General features: G+C 39.2%; 1 protein-coding gene across 1 annotated transcript in view; it reads left to right on the top strand.

Moving 5' to 3' along the window:
• Positions 1-26,077, top strand: part of SRGAP1 (SLIT-ROBO Rho GTPase activating protein 1) — a 66,718-nt gene that overhangs the window by 15,187 nt on the left and 25,454 nt on the right. Inside the window, exons 3-13 of the mRNA XM_010182662.1 lie at positions 3,346-3,528; positions 3,936-4,064; positions 10,739-10,960; positions 11,568-11,669; positions 13,354-13,551; positions 13,670-13,754; positions 17,734-17,761; positions 20,183-20,285; positions 23,931-23,991; positions 24,154-24,231; positions 25,744-25,878. Coding sequence (XP_010180964.1) covers positions 3,346-3,528; positions 3,936-4,064; positions 10,739-10,960; positions 11,568-11,669; positions 13,354-13,551; positions 13,670-13,754; positions 17,734-17,761; positions 20,183-20,285; positions 23,931-23,991; positions 24,154-24,231; positions 25,744-25,878 — 1,324 coding nt within the window. The remainder of the gene's footprint in view (positions 1-3,345; positions 3,529-3,935; positions 4,065-10,738; positions 10,961-11,567; positions 11,670-13,353; positions 13,552-13,669; positions 13,755-17,733; positions 17,762-20,182; positions 20,286-23,930; positions 23,992-24,153; positions 24,232-25,743; positions 25,879-26,077) is intronic.

Here is a 26,077-nt window from a genome sequence, read left to right as displayed (position 1 = left end):
GGAAAGAGTCATATATGCAACTTAGCATGCAATTCTAAGCTAATTTGTTGAGGAAGCATGTACTGAAATACTTGGAAGCCTACTCCTTAGCCTGTTTCCATTTATTTTCCATATACATCTGTCTAATGCTTTCTCAGGTTAAGTTTAGCTGCTGCAGTATCAGCTCTTAAAAAACATTGACAAATCATAAAAAAGACTGGAGCTGTCAGCTTTCCCCAGAGGCTTGCAAAATAGTTATGTCACTAGTGCATGAGATCAGCAGTGCTATCAGCGTAACAAATTTGAAAGGGGTCAAATGCACAGGCCAATCACTGCTCTCTACATAGTCTGTATTGATTTCTAAGCCAGTGTGGGTGAGATAGGACAGACTCTGTTGTCCATACCTGAGTGCACTGTCAACGGAAGGGCTTCTTTCTCAGCTTTAGTCACCTTAAAAATAATTTGTACTGAGAACTTGTGTAGGGTTTGTTGCAAGTTTGTTGGATTTCAAGTAGAGATCTTGGTTCCCCATAGACACTGTGAGTTCCATGTTGTTCTCACACAAAACTTGGCCTTCAATTGGAGTAGAGTGAGAAACTGGATTTGCAAGCAGCCAGCAAGAGGAAGAAACACCGCAGTGATGTGAGATTAGCGGAGTCAGTGTGGAGGCATCTGTGCCTCTTGGCAAAAGCTGGTAGTGATGCACTTGTACTCATTCACTCGACAAGGAGGCAAGCTGAAATGTCTCAGCTGCAGAAGGACATTTATGTCTAGCCCCCTGGCCGCCATGGCACTCAGAAAAAATGCTTCAAAAACTTCAGCACTTACTGCTTTTGTTGAGCAGAACAAATCCTTGCTTCCCCACTTAAGTCAGATGCTTTGAGACATGCTGTTAGAAAACTCTGAGATATTGTTGTTCCCTCTTTGCAGGGTGAAAAACTGAGAGAATACAAAAGAAAATAACTTTCCTAGGTGGCAAGACATGTGAGTTAGCCTTGTCCCATCAACTGAAAAGTCTCTGGAGCTGAAAAACAACAAAGGATAAAAAATAAAAGCGAATACTTGTAAACTTCTCTAAGCAGGCACTCAAAAATTGAGTAAAAAGGCCAAAAGAGAAGGGCAAAACCTTGTTTTTAATTTCTTTTTCCCATCATTTTTAATAGAGCTCTATCGCTTTCTGTGCTTCTCAGGCTTGTTTTATAAATCATTCCTTTAAGTGCATTTCTTCTCCTTTCATTAGTTCTTTCCATGTGGCTGTATGAGTTAGAGTCTATGGGTACAGATTATCGACAACCTTAGGAATGCCTTTGGTAACAGCGCAGGATACAGGGAGCTGAAGGTGCCATTTGGTTAAGCTGGGAGCGGTGCACATCTTGGCTCTGCAGGCTCACCTGCTCTTCCTACCTCAACTTGTTTCATCTTTGGGTTTTTGCCTCATCCATGCAGTCAGTGAGATGCTGAGGCAGCGGCTGCTCCTGGCAGCTGTCAGCAGTGCTTGGGCAGGGAGCTCTGCCCTATGGTCGGGCCTTGGAGCATAACTGTGCTATAAAATAACAGCAGCAGCAATAGCACTAAGCTCTGCTCCAGGCAGTTTGGGTTTTTTTCAGCAGAGAGCTGTAAACATGCTTTTAAAATTAAAGACAAGGGCACTCTTGTTGATGGGCATCTCCAACTGTTTTACCTTACTACAGGAAGTTAGTGAAGAGTTGCCTGTTTCATTTTTTATACCAATGCTATTTCAGCTGTATCAACAGCATGGCATCAGTATTAAATAATGGCATACACAGTTGCAGTGTATAACATATGCATAACATACATGGTTCTGCAAAATTGCAGCTCTCAGCAAAGTTTACACCATCTAGCTTTAGTGTCCACAGTGTTGCCAGTCTGTGGATGCTCCTTAGGATGGCCTATCTACTCAGTTACAAAAAGTACTCCTCTCCCTGGGGAATATTTCAAGGCAGCTCCTCAAACTAGTCTGTCTCCTCCATGGGTCACACGAAGCTCTGCTGATGGAGGAACAGCCTGTTTGATTCCTCCCTGGCCACGTCCTTTGGAGGAGATGTGAATGGCCTCAGCCCAAAGATAACATCTGCTGGAGAGCACACTCTGGCCCCCTGTGAAGAAGAGAGGAGGCTGCTGGCTGCCCAAGGATGCCTTCGTGCTTTGTTCATTGCTTGAAACTTAAGACAACAATTAAAAAAACCCAACCAAATAAAAAAAGGCCAAAGAAGATGGAAAGAAGCTTTCTGTGCTGGAGGTGGGCAGAGGCAGGTGGTTTGTGGTTGCTTGCTTCCCACTACACAGCGTTTGAGCTGAGAAGAAGAAGAAGAAAGGAAGAACTGGGCTGAACCAGACCCTCTCCCTCTTTGTGGTCTGTGCAAGCACAGGCTGGCAGCCCAAGATCTCTTGGCTGCAAAGCCAGCGTGTATGTAGAAGGAAGATAATGACATTAACTGGGGGGGCTATGGGGAAAGTATCTTCACAACTGATTTATCAGGCGGCTCCTTCTGCATCTCTCCTCTGGTTTTTGGTCGCACCCAATTTGCTGGCTGTGCAGCTGGGAGCCACTTTATTCCAGGCTGTGGACAGCCATCCAGCTGGCTGGGAATGTGCTCCCAGACCAAAGCTTCCCATTGCTTCTGCATCCTTCCCCTTTCCTCAGTGCTGAAGGGGTCCTTCTGCTTTCAGACATTTCATGAGCTGAGCTGTTAACTTACCACCAAAAAAGTCAGATAGATATGGCACTGAGATAGGTTTATTGCTCATTATTTCATGTTTTCATTCAAAGACATAAATCCTGAAGTTTAATAAGAAGAATTTTGCTTTTTCCTATCAGGACAATGAAAGAAAATGAAAAAAAAATTCTGCACAAATTTTGACTGAATTATTTGGCAGCTTGCTGCCTTATTGCCTACCAAAATGTTTCTACGGTGCAAGGCCCTTCTCAGCAGAAATGAGGCATGGTGAGAGATGGCCTCACACACTTATAGTATGACTTGTTCTGCATCACCTTTCTCTTTATTCATAGTGCTTGGTAAAGCACTCTGAACATTTAGAATTGTAGCTATATGGATTCCTGTTCCTTTAAGGTGAATAATGGCAGTTTGGGCATCATCCAAAGCCCTCATTGAAAGTCAGGCGTATTGATAAGGCAAATAGGCTCACGGTATCCCTGTTGGGAGTCTATTAAATACATCAGAAAAGAAAAATGCAACCAGAAATCCGCTGTCTCTGTTGGCAAAGAAACATATCCAAGGTCCATGTTTGTGAGAGAACATTTTACTCAAAGACACGTGATTTTTTTGTGGATACCTTTGTATTTTCATTTTCTCCTAACTCTGTTTTGACTCTTGTCTTTTGCAGGTCATGAAAACATACCACATGTATCATGCAGAGAGCATCAGTGCAGAAAGCAAACTGAAGGAGGCAGAGAAGCAAGAAGAAAAGCAGATTGGGAGGTCAGGAGACCCTGTTTTTCATATTCGACTGGAAGAAAGGCACCAGAGACGGAGCTCTGTGAAAAAGATTGAAAAAATGAAGGAAAAAGTAAATAGTCCTTTTATTTAGCTTCATTTGAAGTAAATTCAGTGCATTTCTGACATTCTTTATCATGATACTAGAGAGAGAGGTCCAGCTGGGAAATAAAATTAAACAGGGTACACATAATAAACTAGCAGTGGGTTATAGATAACTTGATTTAATTGCAGCACAGAGAAGGGAATACTTTATTCCCAATATACCTAGTATGACTCTTACTGTATAGTCACGTTTAAAACAAAATACTAAGTTATCACTTTGTACTACATTTGTCATATGCATAACAGGCTGGCAACTAAGATTCTTTCTGGTTAATTGGAATGTGTGCTTGAACCACTACCATTTTTGCTACATTAAAAAATAAATAAATAAAAATTAAGTCATTCAAATACATTAATTTACAATCTTTTTCCTAGCGTCAAGCAAAATATTCTGAAAACAAGCTGAAATCTATTAAGGCCCGTAATGAATACCTGCTCACCCTTGAAGCAACCAATGCTTCTGTTTTCAAGTATTATATTCATGACCTTTCGGATTTAATCGATGTAAGTATTGACACATTTGGTTTTTATGTTTATTCTTTCAGGAATAATACTTTTCTGTTTTTTTCATTTTCAAAGGGAATACATTAGTCATGTGGGTTGCCTACAATACGCTTATCATTTATAGTATTGTATGGTATAATCAGCAGATTTTCCCTTCAATTTTGTATTTCACAAAATCTATTGCCTTTAAAGTTAGAACATTATGTTTTTTCCCCATGTGGCAAGAGAAAACATGACAGGAATAACACAAAAAGGGCAGATATTTCCATTTTGTATACTCTGAAAGGATTTCTGGGATACAAATATTTTTTACAAGATAAGCTTCTTAAGTGGGTGTCTAATAATGGTGTGTAGCTCAAAAGAAAGCATTTCCTCTGTGTCTTCAAAACCATTTAGTTTCATTCATTTAGTCACTGATTCAAATATACACTGCTTTTTATTCTTACTTCATGTAGTTTGCAGAACAGACAATCAGTCCTGTACTCTGTACTGTCAACAGGATTGTTACTGATTTTCGTTAAGTTATTCCTGTGAGAACGTCCTAGGAGAAAGAGGTTGTGCACTGATCTTGGCTTGTATGAGACTTTGGTCTCCAGAACCTGTATTACTGGCATTTTTAGATGATACGGAGGAAGCACCCCACGTTCTATCATGTCCTATTCTTTGTAAACTGACCACATATCTGATACAGAAAATTTGGAGACAGCAAACACAAGATGAAGAATATTCATTCAGCAGCAATGTAGTGTTAAATAAGTCAGTGAGTACGCCCCTGTGGCCCATGTGAAATCCTAGATATTCGAATGTGCTTTTTAGCATGTGTTATTTACAGTAGTAAATAACATTCACATACAGTCATTTCTGTTGGGATATTCATCACAAAGACAAGCCAGCTAAGTTCAGGTTTGTAATACAGTATAAATTAATGCAGGATTTGACAAGATATTTCCCATTTCTATTGTCTGGAGAAGCTAAGCTTGATAGAAAAGGAGAAAAGTGCCTTCTTGAGATGAATGGACTGAAATAGCTGTGTATGTGTGTTTTATTGTGTGTTTTCTAAATACTGAGAGTCAGTTTTCTTTCAGATTTCTGTTTTCCTGTAGTTTATAGGGTATTGCCTATTTTGTTATGTTTTCCTTTTCCCTCTCAACTCTTTCCAAATGGTTTTGCTCTTTTTTTCTTGCTTCTTTCTTATAAGAGATGGTGACGTACCTTTTTTCAGTACGTCTTGCTGTCTCTATCTCAACATCTCTTTTCTTCTTCTTTCCTACTCACTGTTGCATGTCTTCTCTTTTGTGGTTTATTCTGCCTGTTTTTATTGTCCCTGTCTAATCTGCAGCTGCTCATCCTGCTCCACCCCTCTGGCCTGCCCAGGCAATGGAAACACTGGCCAGGTTCCAGATAGATAGATGATCAGGGCAGAAAACTAGGGACCAGTGGCATACCTGCAAAAGTACCACCCAAGGGAGAAGTTGTCCTTACCTAATGCATTATTTTCCTTATACTGCTTAAAGGATGTTGGAGTTTTAGTTTGTAGTTAGGGCGTGTCTTATAAATGTGAACTTTATGAGTTCTTCCTGGCTGCTGAAAGGAAAAGTCCTTTTCCCTCTGTTCCCAGCACCTCCACCCCTTCAGAGGCTGGAAAGGTGCTGATTTTGGTCTTTTCTCCTGCCTTCTCTTTTGAAGCTCACATTTCCCAGTGAATGTCTCCAGTGTGTGTTTCTGTTTGATCAAACTTTCTTTGGTTGGAAAATGCACCTGATTATTACCCATTTCATTGATGTCCATAAAGGCTGCCATAGCAGTGAAAGCTGAGGGGAGGGACCAGAGGCCTGGAACTTCACAAAGAATTGTGAGGAGAAGCGAAGTGAAGGACTCTGTGTGTGTGTATATATATATATATATACATGTACAAGGACACTTTTTGGAGTTATTGTTTGAAAATATATTTACATAACCAAGAAGACTAGAGCTTTCTAACTCCTAGTTTTTAACAGAAATATACATTCCACAGCATTTAGTAATGAAGGAAAACGATCCCTACTTTGAGTGGCTTTTTCCAAGCCATGGACCAGTGTAGACAATAACGCTCTTTTGGCAGAATGGCTTTAGAAATTACTCTTCCCTAAGGAATTTAAATAGAAAGTCTAGCTGCCCTTTGCATCACTGTTTTGTCAGAGCAGGCTGTAAACATGTGCAACCAGAATTTGCTTCAGAGCCAATTTAATCCGATTGTGAGCTTGTTTAAATGAAGTGTCTTTCAGACATTTGTGTTTAATCAGAATTTGCTGTGAAAGCATTGGTATCTAGATGCAGTGTTTACTACTCAACAAAGGAAATGCTTTTTGTAAATGCAAGAGTCTTGGCAAGATTTTGGGGTTATATCATTGGAATATGAGACATGCTTCCCATTGGCCATATGGTGCACCAATCCACACTATCTCATTTTGTAAATCTATTAATGTCATAGTACGATTCTGAGTTTTCAAAGCAGTCGTGATGATTTTGTTCTTTGCCCTCTCTACTTTGTCCCCATCTGCTGCCTGCCTTTACGTGCTTGCCTGAACTCTCTTTGCCAGTACAGAAGGGGATTACTTCTCCTCTGTGTCTGAATTCCAGTTAACATGGAAGGGATTTAGATCTCCCTGAGCTGTTGGTGTTGCCCATAAATGAAAGTGGATGTTTTCCTACGTTACTGAAAAATACGTGTGATACAAATGGGATGAATATATGAAGGAATGCAGTGAAATGTTCAATGTTCAATATATATTTTTTGTAACAGGTTTGGGGAGTGTTGTGAGATTTTTTTTTTACACCAAAAAAAAATTTACCTTTTTTTCATTTGGATTCCACTGCATTTTCCATTTGTGAGGCTCATGTGGAAAAGCCTAAATTGCAGTTCCTCAGCTGAACTTGGCCTGACCTGTTCAACTCCTTCATTTCATTAACAAAGCTTAGGGCTTCTGACTTAGCATGATGATGTGTTGTTCTTCTTAAGCTCTTGTGATAAAAGCAAGATAAAAATATTGCTGGAGTCTTAGCTGGATGTTTTAATGCATTTAGGGAGCTGAGGGTTGGGACCAACATTTTCAAAGAAGAAGAGGTAGAATTTGATAGGCATGATATTTCTGTCCTCTGCGTACTGTACTAGAGGAATTTGAATTTTCTGTTAAATATGGCTTCTCTGATGACTCTATAGTAGGATCTAGTTCAAGGAGAAGACAGAATTAGGTTTCTTCTTTATTTGTATCCTGTAAAAAGTAGCAAAGATTACTTTTTAGCTAAATTAAATAAGCTTTATCTAATATGTGTATTTTTTTTAACATTGTGGGTTTCAGAGAAGCAAGAGTACACAGCCCTGCTAATCTGTTAGTACCAACATCTGTCCATATGGCACATACTAGTACTCATTTACTTGAAGATTTATGTGTAATTGAGTTCATTAGATTTATCTGAGTGTAAGAGGAATGTTGGGACCTTATTTCAGACTTACCATGCACTCATCTGATCTGAAGGTAAATGCTAGGAAATAGCGATCAAAACAATTTCACTGTAGTTCTGCTGCTAGGATAAATAAAATATTCATGTGTTGGTCTTTCTTTGAGTGGAGTTTCTGAATCTCTAATTGCAGTCTGCGTGCTTTGGATGGTTAGGAAGTTAGGGAACACTTAGCTATTATGAACTTAATTTATTCTGTAAAGGTTCTTTGTTAATCATTCATAGAGCCAAGTTTCAAACTAGGCTAGAGTGCGTGGTGCTCACAGTCTTTATTACGTAACTTCTCATAAATATGATATGTCCAGCCAGATCTCTTCTGATTTAAATGCTGGTGCCTGTGTAACAGGATGATTAAAAAGTGACTTATTCAGAGGTTAAGGCGCTTTTTAAATGAATTTCTCTCTTCATTGGCATTAGAATTTTATTATTATTCCTGAAATGAAATGAAGAGCAGCTTGGTTGGTTAGTTGAAGCTCTGTGCTAAGCACTGCAGTTTGTTTTGTTCAAGCCTAGATATACTCTGGGGTGCAATAAAGACAGTAAATGCTCTTGAGACTGCTTCAGATTTAATTCCAAATAAGAATAAAATGCAGATTACATAATTAATTTTTCACACATATCCCAAATGCATCACTCATCTCCCTCCACATTGCCCAACCAAAAGTCTTTATGACTCCAGAAATGCAATAAAACTCATAATCTATGACTTCGTTCTCTCATTTTTCATCTTCACGTTTTGCTGCACCAACTGACGTCTCATCTCTCTAGCCCACAGACTGATAGCAGATCTCATTAGCCATCCAGCCTGTAACCTTGGTGTGCTGATTAGTGAATCTCAAAGCTTTGTATTTATTTTTACTTGAATCCATGAAGGAAAATTCTGAATTCAGGCATTTTAAATTCCTTTTGGAGAGCCACTGGTGATAAGGCCTTAGTTCAGGTTCTGGATTTAGTTTTTGTTCGCTCTGTTGGCTTTGGCATTGCAAGGCAATGCAGAATATCCTTGTTCTTGCTGAGAGGCCATATTTGGTGCCCTGTTCAGCTGTCATCACCTGCAAAAGATGACCATGGTGAGTTACTGAGGGCTAAACATTGCAGTTCTTGGTACTGTCACAGAATAAAGGCTGCAATCTTATATTCCAACTTGCAAAAAAGCTGCATCAGAAACCCACACAGCTCTAATTGTATATCGATAAGCTTTCTATTAATACTCAAATTAATCCTCTAGAGCCAGAATTCAGGCTCAAGATGCTTGTAGTTTTATAACACATGGATAGTTGGCCATGCTAAACCTGGCATTGCCCTCTATTTCTCATTTCCTCTCAGTTTAATCTTCCATGAGGTCTCTCTGAAACTAATGCACATGAAATAAAACAGCTGTCCTGATCCACTTTCTTATCAGCACTTTTAGTCTGTCTTTTTCATCCAAGATAGTGAATTAAATATGAGATCTGTTTTGACACAGAACAAGAGAAAAACACCAAGAGACTTTTCCTTTTAGAAACAGTATTTTTTAGGCTGGAGGTCTTTGAAATATGGATGTGCTTTACTATAAAAGTTGAGTGGCTGTTTTAGTAAGTGTAACACAAGTTTCCATGCTATAAATGCAAAGGAGAGAGGTTAACCTATGTGTGTTTGATTGAATATGACATCTTTTTTCCATTTTCTGTAAATGGTTCAACAGCTGGTTTTTGGGATCTCAGTCGCTGTCCCATCTGCAGTAACTACCTGCAGTACTCATTAAGACTGAAAGCTCAGTCTTTCTGGAAGTTTTGTTATGCGTCAGATTTCAGAGAGCAGTTTGATCACTGTCATTAGTGCACCTAAAGCAAGGTGTGAGGGGTTTCTTTCTCTTCTACACCCAGGCTTAGCTATGGTAAATAGGTTGAAAACTCTCCCACACAGTGTGTGAATTTGTATGTCTGTCTGTATCCCTCTCTCTTTTTTTCTCTCCTTTTTCAAATAAGAAGAAAGGGGCAGGGGAGGAACATGATACTGGGAGTCCTAAGAGTTTGTAGTAGCTGTGAGGGAGGTATGCACATAAGTATAATCTACAATGGACTGAATTCAGGTTGCTTCTTTACCCAACTGTGTCGCTTAACCTGCGAGTCCTGCAGAGAATGATGGTTTTAAAATGCTGGTGGGCACCCAAGATGGGTGCCTGGGGCCTGAGGAATGCCCTGTAGCAGTGTGCTCCCTGGCTGCCCTCACCAGACCTTGGCCTCTGGCTGGGACAAATCTCTCCTGTTCGATTATAGAGCGTTGCTTTGTATGTAAGTGTTAGCAGAGTGATGTACCGCTATCGGGGTGACAGACAGGTTTGGGATACATCTGGAATCTCACTGAGCAGAAGCTGAGGATAATGTTTACTGTGTGATGTGGGGAAAAAATTAAGGAAACGATCACTTGATACGCTACTGCTGTGACATTTAAAAAATATATTTAGCTGTTCCTCTAAAATATTAACCAATCATGAATAATGCAAACTGAGGATGTTTAAAATTCAAGAACAGACACAACTATGTCCTTCCAATTAGGTTTCAATTACATTCCAGTGTTATTCTCACCCCTAGAAAAAGACATAAATTATGACTTTCTGCATTTAGTAACATGATGTACATTGCTGGCACTGTCTGAGCATGGGAAATAAGGTGTTTACAGTAAATATGTTTTCACTGGATCACTAATGCTAGAGGCATTTGTGGGGGTTTTTGTTTGGGCACAGACATGGTGAACAGGAACTGCTTCATTTTCAGTTTGGTGCTGACATTGTCTTAGATGGTAGAGCTGCGTCAGGGTGGGTTTACATGGATAATCCAAGGCTTGCATATGGCAATAATACTGAAAAGTCCACTTGTGTGTCAAGTCCCAGACCTTTTGTATGTAAATACAGTGACTGCATATCTGTATCTGATAAGCAAATGCAAACATTTTGCCATGCTTTTGCACTTGATCAATTTTCTAAAACTGTCCTTTAATCTTTACAGTAGAACAAGGATACTAAATACTTATGGTGTTTTGATCCTAGTATTGTGTTTTAATTTAGAAGATACTTTGTAAAATACTTCAAAGATAGAAGAATTTCAGGACAGAAAGTTTTAGTGCTATTTTGTGGTTTGGGATATTGGAATGGTGTTCCTCCTTTTAAATTTGTTTTCCCTTTATTGTGTTTTTAGTGTTGCGATCTTGGATACCACGCTAGTCTGAACAGAGCCCTAAGAACATACCTTTCTGCAGAGTATAACCTTGAAACTTCCAGGCATGAGGGCTTAGACATCATTGAAAATGCAGTTGACAGCTTGGAGCCACGAAGTGACAAGCAGAGATTCATGGAAATGTACCCCACCGCTTTTTGTCCACCAATGAAATTCGAGTTCCAGTCTCATATGGGTGATGAGGTTTGTATATTGACAAGTGTCCCTACAGTGACTGTTTCTGTTTCTATATACCAAGGTAGAGAATTTATCCTCTTTTACAAAGAGTTTGGTATGCTATCCAGAAGCAAGTGGATCAGCAATAGCATTCTGCAAAACTGGCAGTGCTGTTTTCAGCTTCTTCAGAGTTCTCCAGTAAAAACTATTGTGTATTATTGTATTCTGTATTACTCATAATGACATTGCTGTGAATTTGCTGGCCAACCTGTGCTCAGCCCAGCACTGGTGTGAGTAGTGGCACCAAAGACCAGTAGGAAAGCAGAATGCAGAATCACCCGTGTACATTTTTATCTGAAGGTAACTCCAGGGTTTGCATTTCTGTGTGATGGAGAAGCAACAGGAAGCAGATATACAATAAGGCTGTTCTCTGTAGTCATAAGATGCAGTATGTAGATCCACACCTTGTAACACATAAATACTTTAAATTCAGATGAGCACATTTTACTGTCTGCTTTATTAAGTTTTAATAGCTGTGGTAGGAATTCACCAAGTTTTAAGGAGAGCAACCAAAACTGTTGACTGGTTTTTTTTAATTTGTTGCATATTATATCTCTTTTTGATTCTCTGTTAGGTTTGTCAGGTCACTGCCCAGCAACCTGTGCAAGCAGAGCTTATGCTTAGGTATCAGCAACTACAGTCACGATTGGCCACACTCAAAATCGAAAATGAGGAGGTAAGATCTGTGTCAACATGGGCTATGCATTGAACAGCATTTTCAGGAATGTGCAGTGATTTTTTACCTTGTCAAAAGCATGTAAATGACCCTGAAATGGCTTCAATCTGTATGAGCTGTTTTAATTTTAAAAATCAAATATTGGCAAATATGCTAATGTAGATCCTTGTCTGCTTTATACATTTGGAAACTCCATCTTTTACTTGTCCATACATTCACATTACTGAGTTCTGTATTTTGCAGATGCTTCAGTGTAAACGTGTAATAGCACATATTTTTAAAGTTTTGTGGCAGAAAGCCACTGAACACAGTTATTGTCTTCTATGACCACTCTGTCCAGTTCCCAAATTGCTGCTGCTTTAGTACAAAGAAATTTGGACAGTCTTTTGTGGTAGCTGAGTCAAAATCTCTTGTGATCTCAGCTACGGCTATTTATAAACATGACTACTGAATGCCTGTATTGGGAATAGCTCACCTAGTAAAATATAATGCATTTTTTTGTAAAATAAAGAATAGCTATGCTGTTCTCTTTCCCCTGCTCTAGCTGCAGAGAAGGGGCTCCCAGTGGGTATAATCTGCACTTTTATCCAATTTAAGGCAGTGTTAAAGGCCCTCAGTTTAAATGAGAATCTGTTTCTAAATTTAAACATAGTGATAATTTAATTTCTTAGTGTACTTTGCTGATAAATTTTCAGGATTCCAGGTTTTCTTATTCTATATTACGTGCTGAATACCTAGAACAAAGTATTAATGTCCATGAGACATGTACATGTCTTTAAAAAAAAATTTGAATTCAGGAAGTATCTCAAGTTAACAAAGACAAAGGGAGAAAGACTGTTCTTTTAGTAAAGTGGAAGGGCATAGGGAGAGAAATCATGTTGGCAAGCAGGGAAAGGATATTTGCCTACACTGGAGATGTGTGTGGAAGCGTCCATGATTTGGTTAAGCTAGCTGTACTAGACACTCTTCTGAAGCAGAACTAGGAGGTAAATCACATCCTTGGGAATCTTGCCAGTTACTTTATGGCATTGTGGAAACACTTCATCCCCTGTTCCACAGCCTCCATGCCCTGGTTTCCACTATGAGCAACTATGCTCCATAGCTCATAGGAAGCGTGGTGAGGCTGGTGTAAATTAGCTGTTCTCCAACTCCCTCCTCCAGCTGTGTATTGCACTTCTGCAGTCTAAACATCACTGTGCTCCTCACCATAGCACTCCGCAGAACGATGTCGCAGATTTTTATCTTGAAAGAACATGTTGCTTTGGCAGCCAGGTCCTTGTACACATTCAAGCACACTGACCACACGTGGGAGAGTTGACCCTTCAGAGCAGTGTGTCATCTCTTTTGCCTGTTGTCCCAGATTAGGGACTATAATCAAATCACATCACGTTTTGATTCAAATTTCAGGAAACAAATGCTTGAGAGTGCTATACATTCAACACAAGAGTGCATCCATGTTTGTGGATTGTACAGTGGTAAAGCAGAGAACTAGATAGGAAACGTCATCATGCCATTCTTCTGTTACATAGGTATCTGTTACAGTACATCGATTTTTTCATGTTCACACACCAGTTTGTTTGCAGCACCATGCCAGAGAATTATTTTGAGTAATGAGCTTCCTTTCTAAGCTGTTTCTGGTATGTATTTATCTTCCCATTGGGTAAACTGTGCTTTTGAACACCAGGTTAAGAAAACAACAGAGGCTACCCTGCAGACAATACAAGATATGGTCACCATTGAAGACTACGATGTGTCAGAGTGTTTCCAGCACAGTCGCTCAACGGAGTCTGTGAAGTCAACGGTCTCTGAGACATACCTGAGTAAGCCCAGCATTGCAAAAAGGAGAGCTAACCAGCAGGAAACAGAGCAGTTCTATTTCATGGTATGTTGGTTGCTTCCTCATTCATGTGATACCGACCAGCACCTGAAGTAAACATTATGCAGAAGTTCCTGGAGTTTGTGTCATATACATAGTAATGGATTGATCTGCATCTCTACAGAAATTCAGAGAGTATCTGGAAGGTAGTAATCTCATCACAAAACTTCAAGCAAAACATGACTTGCTGCAGAGGACACTTGGAGAAGGTAAATATCATACAGTAAACTGAAAAGTGATTCAAGACTATACAATGAACCCACTGAAATGCTGAAGGTATGCAGGAAGAAAATTACAAAACTTAAAGCTTAATTGTCCAGTAAGCATAGATTTTATTTTTGCCATAGTTTTGGCACATTGGTAAGACTACACACTATAAATTGATTTTACTTCTTCAGCAAATATTTATTTCCACTGTGCAGGCGTTTAGATTATAAGTGACTATATTTGGAAGTGGAACTGTTGAATGCAAAATCTCGTGTTTGAAAGAAAAGCTGACACAGTCAGTGCAGGGTGATTTAAGAACTGTGACAAATTTACTGTTTCTACTTCCCAACAATTTCTGATGACTTGGGGTTTTTTTTAAGAGTTGAGGGAGAGTAATATTTTTTAAGCATACAGAATTATTCAGGATGCATCTCTTACAATGCACTCAGTAGTGCAGTATTTTTGACACATGAATGTGAATGTCCTTCTTGCAGCCTAACAATTCAGTGGAGCATTTATGAGAGAGAAAAGGTGAAATCCTGACCTCACTAATGTCAGCAGTGAAACTCTTATAGGCTTAATTGAATATTGGGTTTCTACAAAGTATCTGCATATTGTGAACTGGAATGAACAAAACCTTAATGAATAGCTGTTATTATAATTCTTGCATATAAAATTATTGCATTACAAAAAAAATACTGCACTGCAAATTATCATAGCAGAAACTTATCCATTGTCCTGAACAATCTCCACAATTTTTTAAAATGCATCTTAAAATATAAACCAAGTCAGCAGATGTCCATGATCAAATGAAGTAAAGCTGAATTAGGGCAGGAATTAATCAGGCACTTTGCTGAGTTCCAGCTCACCTCTTACCAGCCCTCCCAGTAGGGACTTCCTCATGGACAAAAGGGAAAAGACAAATCACACTGCAAGCCTTGAGGACCAGCCAAACAGAGTCTTACAGACTTGAGAGGAAGTGAATTACACCACAAGGAATAGAAAACCTCTCCTGAAGGTTAAAGACTATAATTCAAAGTTCAGACTCAAGAAAGGAAAGTTGTTCTCTGAAGAGAGTCTCTAAAAGATGTGTCAATTTATTTTCTTTTTACTGCCAAAAATCTGTTGTTAATCAGATCTATTCATGCTTTTAATACAAAAGCCCAGATCCACAAATCCAGTTGTGGAGGTGCCTAAAGAGCTATTAACAGTTCAGTGTCTGTGACCCAAACAAAGCCGCTGTCCAGGGAGTGACTGAGCTTGGCAGTGGGAAACAAACAGCATTTTCTTGCAGGGCTGGGAAGCAGAAGATGATAGTAGCTGGTTTTAGACAACTAACTACATTATGTTCTTTCTTCTGGAAGTTTTCATTTAATAGGATTTTGTTTTGAATGTGTGCGTTGAGCAGTTTATTCACGCAAAACAAGGTGCAGCTGATGTTAGTCAGAAAAGAGGAAAATTTTCCTCCAAATGCTTACAAAAATGTATTTGGAAAAATAAAGTAAATGTTTGTTATTTGGAAGCCCTGTAAAATCCATTTACTGGAAGGAGAAAGATAAAAGGCAACAGAATTTGTTGCCTAATGCATGCTGTAAAGAAATAAGGAACCATATGAAAGGAAACAGAAAGAAAAACTTCTCAGCGGGGTTACCTAAGTGTTAAATTGCCATCAGGCTCTGGGCCATTCTGCCATGCTCAGACACGCTTGGACCATTCTGTTTGAAGAGTTCCCTTCAACGCACCAGCTGCAACCCCGAGTAGTTAATCTGTGTTGCCTACAGTGTTTTACCACATATTTGTTGCATCATCATAGCACAGCACACACAAATAGTACCCCAAATGTATACATGCACATTCAAAGCTATTACATGGAGAAAAGCCATTTCTTACAGGTTAAAATGTTCAAGTACCCCCTTCTGTTGAGGCATGTCCTGCATTACAGTGCACATGCCTGGGAAGGGGGGCCTGGTTTCTGTACATTTCTTGAATGGAGATGGTTGAAAGAGTAGAATTACAGTGGAATTATCAACATTATTGCTGTAGCTAGTATAGAAATTAATTCATAGCAAGTGAACTGCTCCCCTGCTCCTCTCAAACTGCCTTTTCTGGAAATTTTCATGCCAGCAAGGCTGCAGACAAATAACACAGGGTGTTGTATCAAGTAGTGCAGGGGACAGTGAGGGAAGAGGGGGAGAAGGGAAGGAGGAGAGGGTGTCTGAACTGCAGGTTTTTGTTTGGCACCCTCTCTTGCTTTTATTCAGACCTATACAGTGTAAGGATGTAGGCTGAATAAATCCAGATTCCAATTGATGTCCACAACAGCATTTGGTTTCTGTTCCAGTTCATCACCTGTTTATGGACACAGCAAATACATATTCATGATCTGCACAAGGGAAATAGATGAAATGCTCTCTGCTGAGTCTGCATTTACAAATTTGGAAAAGTAAATGAGAAATACTCAGATGAAATTGATAGTGAACACAGGAAGCACACTGATACTCATATTCATTGAGACCCAAGGCTCATCTATTGAACAAAGCAAAGAGAAATGAAAGAAAGAGTATAAGCAGTTGTAAAAGAAACTACTCCTGAGTACCAGATAGCTTTTGCACTACTCTGTTAAACATCAGAGATGTGTTTAAAATCCCCTACAGTTGGGATTTGTAACATCTTTTGTTTTACTAGCATTTATTATTGGGATTTTTAGTATTATTGAATTTCCCTTGGTTACGTGAGTAAGGAGAAGTTCCTGGCTTACTCTCTGTCAGTTATCGGTTAGCTGCATAGGTGTTTAATTCTTTCCTCCCTGATATCTTAGTTGAACCTGTCAATACTGAATTTCATTTGCCATTGTATGTCTTGTTCCCTAACATGGTTAAACCTCTCTGAAGGGCTTCACCATTTTGTCAGGATTTGATTCATAATTATTTCAGTCATCTGCACAATATTCTGCCTCCTTAGTTGCTGTGATCTCCTCAAGACATTCATAAATGTATTATGTATTATGTAAATGGTCCTAATGGGAAGACTTGAGGAAATTACTGTTATACTTTTGTCATTATGAAAAAAGACCATTTAATTCCACTCAGTTTCACTTTTCTTCACTATTTTTTGATCAATGAGAATATTTTGTCACTCAATCCATGGCTGTTTAGTTACTTCAAGTCGCCTCTTGTGAAGAAACTTATCGGGGGCCTTTGAAAGTCTAAATAAATTAATTCAGCTGATTCTCCTTTATCTAGTATTCCACTGACATGTTCAAAGAATTCTAATAAATTAATAGGGCACAGTTTCCCTTTGGGAAAACTAGGCTGGTTGCAACTTATCGTACCATGACCTTCCTACTGTTTCATTATTTTGCTTTTCGTTGTTGTGAGTTGATGCGGTGCACATGCCTGACTTCCTGGTCTGTTGTTCTGCAAACGTTAACCAGGAACATTTCTGGAATATGGTATATGCTTCTTTACAGTACTCCGCAGTTCTCTGTGGTGTTTCTCACTGGTAATGGTGTATTTTTTTCCTGCAACACACAGACAAAAGAGAGGAAAAAGTCTTTCAATAGCAAGCCATTGATGTCTAGAGCTCTGGATTTTCAGCACTGAACAGGTTTAGGCACAAGGGGAGATGTAAGCTAATCTTGATGCAGCTCTATTTCCATCCTGATTTACTCATTAAAACACATGAGCACAAACAATAGACATTGTTTCGAGTTTTACTTCAAATTATTTACGGTATCAAGTGACTCTCTAGTCTATGGGTAGGCTTCTTAAAAGTTGTTCCATAACATGAGTTGTGTTTGTATTTTAAATGTAGCTGTGGAGACGGTAGATAACTGCACTGTCCTGCTTGTTGTATAATTGTATATCTTCTGCTGGTAACATGAAAGTTAGGGTTAAAAGTAATTTGCCAAGCGTGTTTAGATACATAACAATCTGCCTACAACCTACAAATTATTGTTTCCTGTTTCTTGAACTTTTCTAGGTCACAGAGCTGAATACATGACAACAAGGTAAGATATTTTTATTTGACTTGATTTAGAGTTACAAATGTAACAAAATCTTAGAAATTACGATTTTTAGAACAGGTTTGTAAGAGTATATAACATTGTTGTTGCTGTTGTTACATAAATTGTGTACAGACTCTGTGTGTTTTAACATCCAGCATTTCTGTCCCTGCATGCTGATGGGTAAAGGACCAGACTCTTCATCTTCCTCATTCTTGTGAGCTGCTCAGGCCAGTGTCAAGGCTGGGACAAGCTGGGAGATCTTTGAAAGTACTTGTGAATCACACATCAAATTTTGAAGTTCCTGGAGGCTTTTTGGTGCTAGAAAAGAAATCTTTTTCAGCTGCTAGATGCCCTGTCTCTCATTGTTTGTAATTCACTTGGGCAGGATACACAGTTCAGAAGAACCTGATATAGAGATGAATTTAGGGGATAACCTAGCTCTGGCCAGGAATACCTGCCTCCCCTGTCATCCATATGTTTGGTACTTAAATGAGTCTATGTATTCACAGGAGAGAAGGTAAACAGTGTCAGATCTTACATCTCCCTGCTTTGTGCAGCACATACGGACCAGCACACTGCAGCCCCCAGGCTGTCACACTGAGGGAGGCAATGGCAACTGTTTGAATTTGCAGCTGCCACTTGTGTGTGTCACTGCTATGGGCACCACCCTTCCTACCCTGGTGACAGCAGGAACATCCAGCCCAGCTTTCCTGGTCTCACTCTTCCCTTCTTTTTCCATGCTGTACATCCTTGCTCAATGGCTTCTCTTTCTCCTTTTTTCCTTCCTGGACAGGAATGGCCTTGTCACCACCCCTCATCTTTGGGTTGAAGGAAAAAAAAAGGCTTACCCTCCCAGCTAGAAAGTTAGGATCCGGCTCTGACTCTGCCTTTTGCTGGATCACTTGGTTTTGTATAACTTCATCTACCCGGCCCCCATATTCATGGGGCCATCTGTACAGACTCAGAGTTCCCATTCTCCCACCACTCCATGGTTCATTTTAGCTCTGTAAAGTTGGACTTATTCACCTTCTTTCCTCACATGATCCCAGTTGAAAAATCAGAGCATTCTTCGCAATTGCTGACATTAATTCTGAGACCCATGCCTTTAACTCTGCCCCCAGATGCTACCAGGAATGCATGGAAGCTTATTTCTAATGAGAAAAATGTTCTTTCTTGACTCCAAAGTGGGTGACTGATCAGGCTCATGTCATCCTAAATTCCTTGCTCTGTAAGCAGCTGAAAGAACATGATACATTTAGGCAATGATTTTACATTATTAAAGTTGGGGAGCAGCTTGAAGCCATCTCACCTCCTGGTCACTTAGAGAAAGGAAATCTGAGGGAGTAGGGCCTGCCCTTCCGTTCCTTGGCACCAGCTCCCCTGCTCCTGCTGGGACCTGCCTGTTGACCCAAGGTTCATTTACGTTTCCAGACTGTAAGACATGCAAAAGGAAATGTTCTTCAAGGTCAAAGTTAAATTGTAGAAGGGAAGAGGATATCTCTAAAGATGAGTTTCAAATAGCAGGTACTACACAAGCGGACTGGAGTCCCACCACAATGTTCTATGCATTAAAGTATTGTTCCTCACTGTTTCCACCAAAAAACCCATAGAAACATTGGACTCCTGGTGCAGGGGAACTAGGGAAGCTGTTGGCATGCAGAGTGCCCTGACGTTCACGAAATAAATCGTGACCTAGAGTACAATATTTATTTCCTGTAATCTCTTTCAGTTGTAGTCATCACATGTGTAACACACTAGGTAAACGCTTTGCAGACCAAAGTTTTGTGTGTTCTTTCTTTTCTTTTGCATTATGCTGCTTTTGTTTATTTATTTCAAGTTGATGATATTCTTTTAATTCCTTTAGCTAATTCGCAAGGTGTTTCTTTTCTTGTGTGAAGATGTTGACGGTTGGATGTAGAAGGCTAAAGCTGTTTAACGTTTCTGGCTCTAGTTGAAAACGCAGATGTTTTGAAGCATCTTAGGAGTCTGCTGAGCAGCTTTAATTTGCATTTGAAGCTTCTCCAGCATGAAGCAACTTTTATGCTTGATAAGAGGTGCTTCAAGTGGCTGGTGTTCTGCTCCGGCTGGCAGAATGAATTCCAGTGGTTACTGCAGATTTAATGCATGACCGCGGCAAAAAAGGCCATTCCGACTGTGCAGTGTTTGCAATAAATGTATGGTAAAACTGCAAAGCAGGCATTCATAAGGAATGTCAATATTTATCCATAAGTAATGTGTTTTTAATTCTCCACTCTGTTATCACTATGTTATACTTAAATTTGTTGGAAAGTCGTTATTTGCTAAGTCCTGTGTTTGTTTCTCCCTTTACAATGTTCTGGTTTTTTTGCCATGAGCTTTCAGACATTTCATTTTATTGTGTGATTTAATTCTGCCTTTCTCAGTAATCATATTCCCTTCCCTTAGGCCTCCAAATCTTCCCCCTAAGCCCCAGAAACACAGGAAGCCCAGGCCCCGATCACAGTATAGTGCTAAGTTGTTTAATGGTGATTTGGAGTCATTCATCAAGGTACTGGCACCAGCCACCCCAGTGGCTGATCTCAACACTTCTTACAATAATGGTCACCAGCTCACGAGAGCTGAGGGGGATCATTATGTTTAAGTCTGTCCTGGGGCTCTTTCCTTTCCCAGTTGATCAATATAATACTTCCTGAAGTCAGAGGGAGAGAGGGGAATTCATTTCTCATGTTAGCTTCCCTACAATTTTGTCACTCAAGCTGGGATAGGATTGGCAGCCTGGTTTTATTAGGAAACTTAGTATCATGTAGAAGATAGGATGTAGGGGTGCATCCCACAAGTTAGCACAATTTCCTACTTGCCATTTTTGTTACACTCAGTATTCAAAGTCTGTGGAGAAGCAATATTACCCCAGGTTTAATATCCAGCTTTTGATTTCCTATGACTTTAGGAATTTATTATATTGTGTGAAATTGTGATCACCACTACTCTGGATCTTGTATCTTTGCTGTATTTACTATCTTCTTCTTTCTCATACTTTTATTTCTAATAATGCTTCTAGCCGAGGCCGAAGGAACTCTCACACGAGACATCAGGTATAGTTCTGGTGGCAAGAGAACCATCTCCGCCTCGCGCTCGGGTTGCGTTCACGCCTGCCTCAAAATTAGTTCTTTCTAAGACCCAGAGGGAGAAGTTTGCATTAAGAAATGAGTATACGAGTACAGCAAGCAAAACTGAACCAGAGAGCAGCTCTGGGGTGATTGTAGTCTTAAATGATGGATATTTCATTATTCATTAACAAGCACCTGCCCATCACAGTCAATTAATGCCTCTGGACACTAGCTGACAGAGCTAAAGGAAACAAATCTTCAAAAAATATGTAACAATACATTCATAAATGCAGTGAATTAAATTCCTGAATTCGTGAATTGGGTTCGAATGTTACTGGGATTTTTTTTTCTTCCTGCACAAAATAGCCAGCAGCAAATATTTTGAAGAACAAATTCTGTGCTCAGTGTCACCATACCAGTTTAGCTGTCTGTGAACAGAGCTTTCAACCACTCTCAGTACAACTGTAGGGAAAACTATTATTATTATGCAGGTGGTGCTGTGAGGTGCAAAGACGTTCAGGAAACCATCTCATGATGCAAGAGATTAATATCACGAACAGTTTCCTGCTCAAGGATGAAAAAAAGCGAAGAAGCAGAAACCCCCACAACAAAAGGCTCCTGGATTACAGAAGCATAGAGAAAATCCAGATAAATGGTACCGCGTCATTTTCCCTGACAGAGAAGAGGGTTGTGCTGCATGGCAGTGGGGGTGACAGGACTTAATTGCAAGTGGAGAGTCCTACATGGTTGGTCTTTCAAAAGGAAAAAGGAAAAGCAAGCTGGGAGCCTTGTGACAGATTTGCCAGTGTGGGAGCTAACCTAGGAAAGCATTCCCTGCCCAAAGGCCGTGTCATTCCTGATAGGGATGAGTCATTTTGACAGGCACAAAAGGATTACAGCTTGTGAAGTACAATATCACACCAAATTGCTTTTTGTAACATTTTTGCATAATAAGAAATGATAGTTAGTCCCAAACATACATTCACTGACTACACACATCAGATTAAATTCACAGCTGCGGTAGGGTCACTGTTCTTGACATTTTACCAACACAGGTTGTTACTTCAAATTATTTTCCCATCATTAGATGTAAAATCCAAAGCTGTTAGTTCAGATTATTTCAGGGAATTACTTAACTACAAAGTTGTGCATGGTTCTGAACAAACTCTCCAAAACCAGGTATGAAAGTTTGTGAGTTTTTTTGTGATTTCTTACTGCAAACACGATCTTTTCCGAGGCATTATATATTCTTTGCATGAACCAGTGTACTAACAGGAGATACGGGTGCATGCTGTGCATGTTTTCTAATACTCTGCTTTTTTGGAGGGCCAGGCTGCTCAGTGTTGGTGAAGATGGCAGTATTCCTGGCTTTAGTAACTGACCTGTTTCATGGGTTTGTTTTTTTTATTCCGCTGTTACTGTATCATGACACAGCTCAAACAGAAAACGCTTATCCAGACATTGCTGATTCTTGGCTAGCCAGTCTTTGCTAGGTTTTAAATTAAAAGACAAAGAAGCCACAATTTAAATAGCATAACTAGCAGTACAGTCTTTTGTAAGCCCCACTAAAACAACATGGAGTACACAGGAAATCAGGGGTTAGGTTATCTCAGGAAGTGCATTGTTTCATTGCTTCGCTGTGTGTTATTTCACAAACTTTTTTTAGTAGTTGGCTTGTCTTCTACTTGGGCTTAATTCATAAACTTCCCATTAGTGTAATTTAGCATGAAAGTGAAGGATGGGTTTGTAAGAGGAAATGTGTATTCTGAGTTAAAAGGTGCTTTTGAATTCATGGTTTTGTAATACAGACTGGTTTTATATTAAACTTTTGAATGAATTAGTCAGTTCTCTGAGCACTTACGTATTTGAAATTCATTTGGAAAGAAAAATTATAGCTTCCAAGACAAGAATTTCAAAGGTACCTATTACTTATGAAACAGTAATTTTTCCAGTGTAAGAACCAACTTTTCTAAATAATTTTTAATCATATCATTTGTGTTTTTAATAGATATTTGATGACTAGGAGTCATTAATGTGCTTGGGGTAACACATCCATTTTTTAAAGTGCCAAAACACACAGACAAAGGACTCTGATGGTTCTCTTGGAAAATCAGCAGTTGAAAAGAAATAGATAAATAACTTACTGAAAATTAGTGTATAGCCATCTTCCCCTTCTCCCATCACAAGCATTTTTTTGATTAAAACACCTCTACTTGACTGAAGATGTAGCTGTAGACCTGCTGCTCTATCATGGCCGAGATCAGGAGCTTGGATTCCTGAGCACCACCAGTTGCAGGTGGGGAGGGTGTAGACTGTGACCTCCCTTTCCCTTGTGCCTGCAGCAGAGGCAGCTGAACCACTTGCTCAGCAAAAAAGGGCTGGGGTTCACCACTCAGTGTATTACCAGCTAATCTGAGCAACCTCAGTGTGCCTGGCCATCATCTGCCATGTGTTAGGACACGCAGATCAGCAGAGCACCTAGGAGTGCTCTCAGATCAGGAGGGAGACACCTGGTACCCCATGCAATGTCATTTGGTGGCTCTTCAAGAACATTTATGATAGTCCAGCAGGTCTAGAAAAGGCTTTGTCAACTCTCTGTGATGAACAATTTTTACCAAAATAAAAAAACACCTTGAGGAATTAGGTCCTGTGTAATTAGGTCCATGTAGGATTTTCTCCATCAGGAAAAGCAAGGTAAGTTAAATGGATGCAGAAGGATCATCTTCATCACAAATTATTATTCTTAATAATAAACTTTTTAAAAGGCAAATTCACTGCTTTAGCACGTTTTGCTTCAAAAATGTATAACACATGCGTAAGCTTAGATGTCATATACAATGTTAGCTAGATACAGTGGCAGAGGTAGAGAATGAAGTCTCTGAATTTCCCGATTCACTAATTTTAATGAAGAACCTTTCTCTTCACCTGTTCCTTTCCCTCTCTCCCTAAATGGGAAGAGAACTCTGTTAGAAATTACTTTTTTTTTTATGAGTCTTTTTGCCAGCACTGTATTTCTATCTGAATTGACCAAGAAAATGCATTTTCACATTCAGTCCATTCACTCTTTCTACTCTTGTTTTTTCCAGGATTCAGGACAAGTCATTCCTCTCATTGTGGAAAGCTGTATCAGGTTTATCAATTTATATGGTAAGCTCTGAAACATGCTATGTCATTTCATTATTGCCCCGACTTCTTTGTGTATCTTTTGCATAATGCATTTTCCACCACAGCTTTGTTTTTAAAATAGAGATTAAAAGTATTTTTAAAATGAGATTAATTTCTCACGACTGTCTCCCATTTTTGCTGCAGGGCTTCAGCATCAAGGAATTTTTAGAGTGTCTGGTTCCCAGGTGGAAGTCAATGATATTAAAAATTCATTTGAGAGAGGTAATTGCATTTTCATTTGTTCGAGCACCTTAATATCTGACATTTAAAAATCTTTTAAATTCTAATTACTTTCCTGGCTGTTTAAGCAGTTTGTATGCATTTTGTGTAGAGCACCTAAAACTTTGCACCATCATATGCTTAAAAATGAAGTATAACAATAACAGTACATGTTTTTCCCTGTATGTCCTAGGAGCTTGAGGTTGTTTTTCATTTTGTTTTGACAAGGCATATGACTCGAATCAACTGATAAACTGCAAGAAATAGCTTGTCTATATTTTATTTTAAAGATTCTCAGAAAGGGAAGATTAAAGTTTTTAATTAGATTCAAGAGACTGCTTAATGCTATTTGAGAATGTTGTTACTTGATCTTCTGGAATACGAGTGCTCAGCTTTCTGATCCCTCTGCCAAAGTGGCACCACAGTTGCTGCAAATAGGGCTGTGAAGGGGTCATTCCATTTTCAGTCACTGTTTTCATTCCCGAAGGAAACTTCAGCCCCAGAGGAGGAACTGTGGGAAAGATACCAGGAAGTGAAAAAAGCTTTTCAAACCTGAGTGGCTTGCAACGCCCAGCCTGTGGTTGATCTGCTAGGGGAGCCAGGATCCAGCAATCTCCCAGTTGTCTTAAAACAATACTACTTACAATTGGGTTTTTTTTAAATCTTACGTTCTCTTTTCTTGGGTTTTAGAAGCTGTGTTTTCTAATTTGCAGGAAAACCTTTTGCAGATCATCTGCTAATGAGAAAACCCTTGGAGCCATAAGTCTTGTGACTTAAAAGCATGAAAAAATATGCACAGTATTTTTCTCCACAGGATTAGTTATATATCTTGTTAAACCTGATTTTGTCTTTGGCAAGATATGTGAAGCAGCTGTTTTTACATGCTAAGTGAAGCTACATCCCCCTATTCTCCACCTTTTAAATCTGCTGTATTGCTAACTGCATCTCCTTAGGTAGTGTTATTCTGCAAAGATACAGACATTTTAAAGTGTTTCAAAATACAGATTAAGTCTTTAAAATTACGTGTAATTCAGCCATGGCGTTTAGGGTTTCAGTTCCCATACAGGGTTTTCACAAAATGGTTGCACTTATTCCTGAATGTTTTCATTTTTCAAAATGAAGACAGATTGCCAATTCAAAGAGTTATCTAACTAGATTTGCTTTATGTAAGCACCCAAAGAATAGTCTGAGAAACCCTATTCAGTTAAGAACATTTGGCTCTTTATTGTACTAACTGTAAATCATAACATGTCTATAAATACTTGGTTGGAAGTTCAGGACCTAAGAGATCACTAGGTTATGTAATTTAAAGGAAGCTTTATTTAGGCTGCCGGTTTTTGTTTCATCATAGCCTGGGATTTCTAAATCAATGTTTATTATCTTACTTGAATGCTTGCATTGCCACCTCCCACACACTAAAAACAAAAAAAACCCAAAATGTCACTCACTTATTAGAATGTTGCATGCAAGAGTGCTCCTGCATGTGTGTTTCATTCACTTTATTTGCTTTTTAAGGTGAAAATCCTTTGGCAGATGACCAAAGTAACCATGACATTAACTCAGTTGCTGGAGTACTGAAGCTCTATTTCCGAGGGCTGGAAAATCCTGTCTTTCCTAAGGAAAGATTTAATGATCTTATTTCTTGTATCAGTAAGTAGAAATCTCTATTTTTCTCTCAATTGAATTTTACTTTCTTATATACAGTAGTGGCCTGAAAAAAAGAGCTAACTTCATAGATTTTTCTGAGACAACTTTTTTGCCATCTGTAACAGTCTGGGTCAGTTATTAGTCATACTCACAGCAGTGGTTGTTCCCTTTTTCCAGTGGGATTAATGTATAGTACAACTCT

Source organism: Mesitornis unicolor, unplaced genomic scaffold, assembly GCF_000695765.1.
Source record: "Mesitornis unicolor isolate BGI_N332 unplaced genomic scaffold, ASM69576v1 scaffold40194, whole genome shotgun sequence".
Lineage (NCBI taxonomy): Eukaryota > Metazoa > Chordata > Aves > Mesitornithiformes > Mesitornithidae > Mesitornis > Mesitornis unicolor.
This window is presented reverse-complemented; position numbering and strand designations above follow the sequence as displayed.